General features: G+C 48.7%; 1 protein-coding gene across 1 annotated transcript; it reads left to right on the top strand.

Moving 5' to 3' along the window:
* Window positions 1-423: 423 nt before the first annotated feature.
* Window positions 424-2,232, top strand: LOC308131758 (uncharacterized protein F54H12.2-like; the record flags this gene model as incomplete). Its single annotated transcript, XM_080498591.1, has 3 exons — window positions 424-483; window positions 589-658; window positions 1,055-2,232. 3 exons carry the CDS (start codon window positions 424-426, stop codon window positions 2,230-2,232), a joined length of 1,308 nt encoding a protein of 435 aa, XP_080354717.1.
* Between the last annotated feature and the right edge of the window lie 6,365 nt (window positions 2,233-8,597).

The following is an 8,597-nucleotide window of genomic DNA, read 5'->3' as shown; positions in this document are numbered from 1 at the left end:
ATTTCAAGGGAGGGGGACTATGCAAAATACGCGCCCGCGCACCTCTCGCGTACATGCTAGGTTTGAAAGAGGACGAATGGTGGGTGGTCACTAACGACACGACGCCGTACCCCTGCGATCTTAAGACGGGTGTTTATAACCTCTATGTCTACACAGATTTTATTCAGTATCAGAGTGTAGGTGATAGCTACTCGCCGCTGCTGGGAGTAGTCGACGTCGACGGATATTTCGGGGACGTGACGAGCGTCAGATACAATACGGTGCACTACGTTCCGGTTTCCAAAAACTACATTAAAATATTCGCGTAGAGATAAAAACAGATACAAACAAACCTGTGGACTTCATCTACGGGAAGACTATCCTAAAGTTACACTTTAAACCGGCTGCTCCTCTACAGAGGCTATCGTAATATAACGCGTGAGAATGGCTCACATCCGGGTGAGAGACGGCCCCCGGCGGTTTATAACCTATTACGAGGGACAGGTGGGAGGAGCGCTCCCGGGATTTCACGGAGCGCCTGTTATGTACGGTCGAGGAATAGGATCTCTATTCTCCAAATTATTCCGCTTTGTATCCCCCTTAATTCAGAAAGGGTTCTCTATCGCTAAACCTCATCTAAAAAACGCTGCGGGTAACATTGCGTCCGACGTCATCGCCCGTACTATGAAAAAATTCACGGGACAGAAGCAGGGGGGATCTGGAGGCATTATGGTTTTATCACGGAGGGCGAGAAAACGCCCTCCCGGAAACCGCGTGACCTCGTCTAAAAAACAAACGACTCGCAAAAGGAAGAAGCCAGTCAACCGAAGCAGGCCTCGGAAGAGGAAGTCTGGTCAGAGCGGCGACATATTTTAACTGAAAATAAAGAAATAAAATAAATTAAAAAAAAAAAAAAAAAAAAACAAACAAACAAAGAAACGAGGTATGGCTCTCCTCCACCACAAATCGTCAGAATGCACCTTGGCCGAGCTAGACTTATTTACAGCTCCGATGACGCAGCTGTCTGTGGAAGATAAAAAATATCAAGAATGCCTGCCCCTCTCCGCCCTGACAGACAGCACACCGATAGAGTTCTTCATCCCGGGGGATGGGGAGAGATATCTAGATTTAAACGACATGATGCTGTATCTGCGCGTAAAAATCACTAAATCGGATGGATCGAATATCGACGCCGACGCTGCGGTAGGATTGATCAACTACCCCCTGAATACGATATTCAGCCAATGCGACGTGATGCTGGGAGATCGGTTAATTTCACAATCCAGCGCCACCCATCCTTATAGAGCAATGATCGAGACTCTACTCAACTTTTCAGAGGACACTCTAAAGAGCCAGTTTAGCGCAGGGCTTTTTTACAAAGACACGGCGGGTGCTGTGGACTCTATAGAGCCGATCGACGGGCCTAACGAAGGCCTGAAGCAGAGAGCGGCCTTCACGGCACAGTCCAGGGAGGTGGAGCTGCTCGGTCCTCTACACGGGGATGTTTTTTTCTGCGAGAGGCTCCTACTCAACTCTGTGGACATGAGAATCAAACTGACGCGCGCCGGCGATGCGTTCTGTCTCATGGGGGCCCGCGATTCCACATTCAGATTGAAGATAAAGGCTGCATCTCTCTACGTTAAAAAGGTCAACGTCTCCCCGGCGGTGCGTGTAGGACACGCCGCTGCTCTGGCGAGGGGCAACGCCCTCTACCCTCTTTCACGCGTCACCGTGAAGACGTATTCAATCCCGGGAAATTCGAGAATATGCAACCACGAGAACCTGTTTCTAGGTGCCATGCCTAAATATGTCGTCCTCGGAATGGTCCATCACGACGCCTTCACAGGGAAGAGGGATGTCTCACCATTCAACTTCAGACACTACGACGTGGAATACCTGGCACTCTGCCAGGATGGGAGACAGATCCCCGCCAAAGCGTTTCAGCCGCAGTTTAATCAGGGGAATTCTGTCAGAGAGTTTTACAACATGTTTATAGCGACCGGGAGATATCTGAAGGATCTTCCTCTAAGTATCAGCCGTACCGACTTTAATGCGGGTTACTCTCTGTTTGTGTTCAATCTGAATCCCACCGAGGATTGCGACGCACTCACACCTGCATCCAGCGGGAATCTGAGGTTAGAGATGAGATTCAGGACCCCGCTGCCTCACACAACCACACTAATAGTCTACGCTTGTTACGACTCCATCTTAGAAATCAATGCCAAAAGACAAGTACTAGTGGATTATTACTGAAGAAGCTCGCTCTCCCGTCAACGGACTGCATGACAGCCTGCAAAGCCTTCTGGGATACGTAGTTCTATAGCCGCGCCGACGGAGAATGCGGACTACATTACCGCGTGCGTATCGCAAAGCCTTCTGGGATACGTCGTTCTAACCCCGTCGACGGAGAATGCGGACTACATTACCGCGTGCGTATCGCAAAGCCTTCTGGGATACGTCGTTCTAACCCCGCCGCCGGAGCGTACGGACTACACACGTACGTACGGTTCGCAAAGGCTCCTGGGTAGCGTAATTCTAGCATAACACCGCGCATTATGAACTCGGACGAGCTGGAGAACATTTTATACCGACTGCTGGGAAATGTTTTCTACGGCGTGTGGCCTTCTGATCAGCTACCGACGCTGACGTCGCCTCTTCAGACCCCCGCATACTTCATAGTGAATACACACCCGGCCCATATGCCCGGCGAACACTGGCTTTCTCTAACGCTCGAACCAGATGGAAGCGCCACGTTTTTCGACTCCTACGGCTTTCCGCCGCATTTTAAACACTACCCGGACGGCATTATGGAGTTTTTGGAGACCCACTCGAACAAGATTCTGTTTCACAGCCGTCAGCTCCAGCACCTCACGTCCGCTGTGTGCGGTCACCATTGCATATTCTATCTATGTCATCGTGCATGCGGCTTATCTATGGCAGATGTGCTGTCCCGGTATCGAGAGGACGTGATAAAAAACGATCAGGAAGTATTTAACTTTGTGAAAAAGTATCGAGATTGTGTTAGAACGCGTTGTCCGAAGGTTTCTAGTCACATGACCTGTTCATTACAACTGTTTAAAGATTGTCACAATATCTAACTCCGACGCGTTGTTTACGTGCCAAAGAACGAGACTTGTAAACGTGTGTGTGTGTGTGTGTGTGTGTGTGTGTGTGTGTGTGTGTGTGTGTGTGTGTGTGTGTGTGTGTGTGATGATCAATAAACATTTTATTATTAACGACATTACAGGACTCGTCATTTAGTTATTCATTCATTTATTTATTTATTCTTCACGGTTTAGAAATAGCGGTGTTGCTGATAATGATTTAAAAAAAAAAAAAAAAAAAAAAAAAAAAAAGTTCAACGAGGAGCTACAGCTTGATCCATCGCGGAGATAGAGTTATACTTCTCCGTTTCGTCTTACGCGTTTTTATACGAGGCGGTAAATCCTCCTCCTCCGACCTTCGATACGAGGAGCCTGCTGCTGCTGCTGCTGCTGCAGCGAGGGGAACTGCAGGTGCGGACGCAGGTGCATACGTAGGTGTAGCCTCGACCAGGCGTCTGTAATGGTCACGAGTCTGAGAGCTGCTGATGGCCGACACAGGAATGTTCAGATCCGCTAGAGTTTGTAAGAAACTCGACCAGCCTTTCGGTGAACCGTGATGTTTTTTAAAAGAGGATGAGAGGTTTTTCATCAAATCCACCATATGCGATCCTTTCACCGCATCCCCTCTGTAGACAAATTCACCGCGCGACGTCCAACCTTCGTTATTCTCGGACACCTTACGTAAAATATATTCAGCATTCTTCCGGTCGCGAGGCGGTAAGATTTTCAGCACGTCGCTCATGACGTCCCCGGGGTCCTGCGGGCCGGGATTCGTCGGGACAGATGGCGGGGTAACGTTACGGCTCTCGGAGAGGACGGCGGGGGAGGGTTGCGAGTCCCGCCGGAGACTGAGAGTCACCCGTTGCTCCTCCTGTCTCTCCTGTCTAGTCAGAGTCAAATACCTCTGTAAGAGTTCGTTATATCGCTTTGCCTTCTCATAACTACTCAGCCCCGTCTCGTTTAAAACAGCTCTCATCTTCTCGTCCAGGTCATCCACAACATCGTGCAGTATTGACGGCTCAGACTGAGTTAACTTCTTCAGCTGATGCGGAGATACGATAAACATTTTATTCGCCGTCTTGAGAGACATTATCTCCTCGCGACCCCGCTTAAAATATCTCCGAACAGAGGGAGGACCGCGGCGAGGAGGGGGAGAATGAAACCGCCCGTCTGATGTTTCAGAGCGCGTTGTTTACGTTTTAAACCGGTTTTTCTATCCGCGAGCAGTTTGATGATTTTTTTCTGACGCCTCAGCTTTCTGAGCTGCGGGGGTGATAGAGGAATGTTTCCTTTGAGAAGGTTAAAAGCAATCTCACACAGAGCTTGTAGAAAGTCGGGAGAGCTGTGAGCGAGTATATCTCTGCGTTTCTGAGGAGTTGAGCTGTATAAAGCCTTCAGTAATGGGGCGTTCCTCCTTATTCGCGTAGACATGTTACAACTCTTTAGGAACGTACACCGCTGTTAGCTCCTCCGGAAGCGCGCCTGTCCTCAGCCTGTAACGTTCTGGACACGTAGGCGTTAGATCGACGATTAAATACCCGTGAGGGGCTCTGGTAGCGTCTTCAAAACTCTCCAAGAAAAACTTTTTATTTGAGGGAGAGATCTGGTGAGCGAGAGTGTTTATTTGCAGCCTGTCGCGAGGGTTTTTGAACAACACCAGATAATTACTATTCAGGCTGATTGTACGGCTGAACTTCCCTTGATGAAACACATTCTGCGATATCATAAAAACACTTATACATCTATGGTGTCTGTACTGTGTAAATAATTTTGCTACTTCAGGGTGATCTGAAGCCTGGAAAATCATGTCGTCGAGCACAACCAGATGTCTCTGCTCGGGAGGAAACAGCTCTGCGTCATCAAAGGAGTCGGGGAGACCTTTGACAAACTTAATGTTTTTATTCAGCCGCATCAATTCTTCGTACATTTTCTGAAAAGAGGTATAAATCCAAACAATATTTACAGGTACAGTATCCAAAACATGCGAAAGGTTTTTAATGACATTTTTAACAAAATATGTTTTCCCTGAGCCGCTCGGACCAACGATCATGCATGAAAAAGGTGTTTTGAGTCTAAAATCGAAGCTAATCTCCTCCATAGCAGGAGGGTGTGACATTCTCTCTCTCTCTCTCTCTCTCTCTCTCTCTCTCTCTCTCTCTCTCTCTCTCTCTCTCTCTCTCGCTCTCTCTCTCTCTCTCTCTCTCTCTCTCTCTCTCTCTCTCTCTCTCTCTCTAGTCTGAATGCTTACTAGAAACCAAAAGGTAGCGTTTTTCTGTCGGGGAAAAGTCTTCTCTTGTCATAGACAACCCTGAATCTTTTGACAAATGATGAGTTTCTTAGCAGGAAGCCTTTTTTATCACGTCTTATGGTGTCTTGTGGAACCCCGAGCCCCCCTCCTTCTCCTCCCCCACAAGGATGAGCCAGATGGTCTTCCACCAGGTCTCTGAAAGTGTCAAAATTAATTCTTTCAGAGCACTCTCGAGTCTGAGTGATGCCTTTCGCCCGGATGGTGACCTTCCCCCGTTCGCGAGTCTGGTACGCGTAGCTTTTTGGGCCGGCAGCCGCAAATTCCTGAATCGTGTCACCATCCAGCTCGTCTGTCAGATCCCCCAGATAATTACCCAAAGTCAGGGGGGTGTCGCCTTCTCTCACAACATACACCAAGCTGTCTGTGTCTGTGTAGAGAACACGTTCCTGCACTTTCTCCAAATAACCGTACAGTTTCAGACGAGCGTATGCGGTAGTGAACGCGGCAATAAAAATATTGTCTGTACGATTGGGACGAGTGATGCATCGTTTGTTATATTCCCACTGGATCAAAGCCGTGTCGTTGTTTACAAATGTAAAATAACTGACGCGGTATTGCCCAGAGAAGAAATAACTGAAAAAATCTTCGGGTTCGGTGATGAGTTTTGTCTGGGTCAGATTGCTCCTCTGAGCAAACTTACCCCAGAAACTGTTGAGACAGAGTTTGGCTACCTGCCGCTTGGCCAGATTCACCTCAATTTTGTCAGCCTCCAGCTGAATGCCCTGCTTCTCTCTGTATTCACGAATGTATCTCTCTCTGCTCTCCTCGTCTGTGGCTTCTGAGGGATAGCCTGAAGCCTCCTGCTTGCCCTTCAGAAAAGTGTGAATATATCCCTCAAAGATAGACTCGCTACGTTCGTTAAAATGCCAAACCTCGGTGATTTTAGCGACTCTGTAACCTAGCTCTAGCGCTTTGTTGAACTCGCTAGAGACCCAAACCCCCGTCAACGCTCGCTCTCTGTCGTCGTGCACGCATGCGTTACTCTGGTTGTTTAACTCGGCGCACGTGCGGCAGAGGGTGAAAAGCAGTTTGCCGCTCGGAGATTTGTAGGGGAGAACCGGATGGTACAGTCCACGCGGCGGGTGCACCACGGCTCTAATCAGACCAAAATAGTTTTGTGGAATGTCAAAATCTTTGTGGATGATGGTGGGGTGACCCAGCGGATAGGGGAAACTACAGTTGACGTACGGATAGAGAGAGGTGACATCCACATAATGTACCGATTCTTCAGGTAGAGCAGAATACCTTAGCATCAGCGCTGAGGTACGGCCTCCGAATAGAGCCTCCCGAGGGGAGAGAGGCTCCGGAAAATCTGACTCCTTCAGAAAGCCGACCACTCGGACGTCAGATTTTTTCATCTCGGTCCATTCATGCTCCCACAGAACGAATGTACGAACCCCGTATTTTGACGTCAACCTGTGCACCCTCTCCTGAGACTCTACGTACAGCTCTTCGTAGCTGACGTTGACGAGCTGGTTGATTTCCTGAGGTGAAAAACATACGTTGCACCCGTGAAAAAAGCAACCGTGAAACTCCCACGCATATTCGACACCTCCAATCTGTGCATAGCCGTCCACAAAATAGGGGCCAATCTGCCTCTCACCGCGGTTCAGAGCATGCTGGATGAAAATGTTGTTGTCGCGAGCAACCCACTCTAGCCACTGAATAGACGCGCTGGAGTAGGTTTTGGACTGTCGTCGGTAATCGTCGGCGGCGGGGATCGCTAGTGTTTTAGGAGACAGAAACTTTGTCAGAAACACTTTCATGCACGCGGAAGCGATCGTTATGCGGCTGAAGGGATCGACCCCCGTGTCAGAGAGAAACTGATCTCTGAACCTGACACATCCTTCGGAGAGGATTTTCACGTCGTTTAAACAATAAAACAATGCCTCTTTCTCAAAGTCAAACACACCTCCGGACACTGTTTCGTACCAGCTGTTAAACTCTGCCCGCTGACTGTCTGACATGCGATCTGTACCGAATTGGGAGCGGGGAGGGTACGATCCCACATATTTTAAGCGGGTCGACGAGCTAAATCTGTGGGGAAAATACCCTTTCGACAGACTCGCAAATCCCAGAGCTTTAGGGAAATCGCTGAGCGCCATCCCGAGAAATGATAACGAATCGATGAATCTCAGACGATAATCCTGCTCCGTCATGCTGAGGATTTTTCCGCCTTGTAGAACGAGGGTAGGATTGATTCCTAATTTTATCATTGCGTTTACGACCAGATAGCTGTCAAAGCCTCTCCCATTGTGCGCTATGAAAATGCTGTCTCTGAACGTCGGTCTCCTGAAACGTGTAAGAAACTTCTCCACACAGTCTAAACCATAAGCATACCACTCGTCACCTCCCAGAGTTTTAGTGCACACCAGATAAGGTCTGTGTGTCCCCGCGCCATCTACGTACGTCTCAAAGTCGTAAAAAATCAACTTTTCAGAATGTTTAATTTCTTGAGCCAGAGGGGTCATGAAGCACTGATGAGGCTCCTCCGTTAAGTCTACCGAGCAGACGTTGCAACGTGACCGAGCGCACTTGTGCGTTTTGTTATCTCCTGTCATAGGTGCGTAATAACTCCTGCTGCATTTGAGACATCTTTTATACAGATCGCAATTACTCGCAAATGTCTGACCGCGTCTTCTTGCTCGGAGCTGTTTATGTTTAACGTAACAGATCTGCGATCTACACATTTTGTTACAATGTGCGCAGAAAATCCCCGCCCCACCTTGAGGATTACAGCCGGGCTCGTTACAGACCGAACAGTGTCCTGGACATTGATGCAGACTGCGATCGCTGTAACCTGCGTAGCAGTAGTCGCACAGATAATCAGCCCCGAGAAAACCTTTGAGGTTTACCACCCCGTAGTAATGTTCGTTTGACAAGTACAGAAATATCGGTTGCGAGCGATCGGAAAAGCACGTTTCGAATTTCACAATCTTCCGTTCGGTCGCGTCTCTGCTGAATACGACGATTTTGCGTCGGAGCAGGGCCTCAAATTTATGCACGTCGCCGAAGCTGACCTCTGTCTGATCACTCAACCCGACCTTCTGCTGCAGCTCTCGACCTAGCAGTACAGCCTGAGCGTCGTTGAAGCCTCTGTTAGTTAAATACGCCACACTGATCGCAAAGCACAGCCGGTCATTTCTATTGTTAACGACGTACAAATGTCTCCGTTTACGCTGCAGAACCTCGCCCTCTAACGTACG

Source organism: Blennius ocellaris (genome assembly GCF_963422515.1).
Source record: "Blennius ocellaris genome assembly, chromosome: 6".
In the NCBI taxonomy this organism is placed as follows: domain Eukaryota; kingdom Metazoa; phylum Chordata; class Actinopteri; order Blenniiformes; family Blenniidae; genus Blennius; species Blennius ocellaris.
This window is presented reverse-complemented; position numbering and strand designations above follow the sequence as displayed.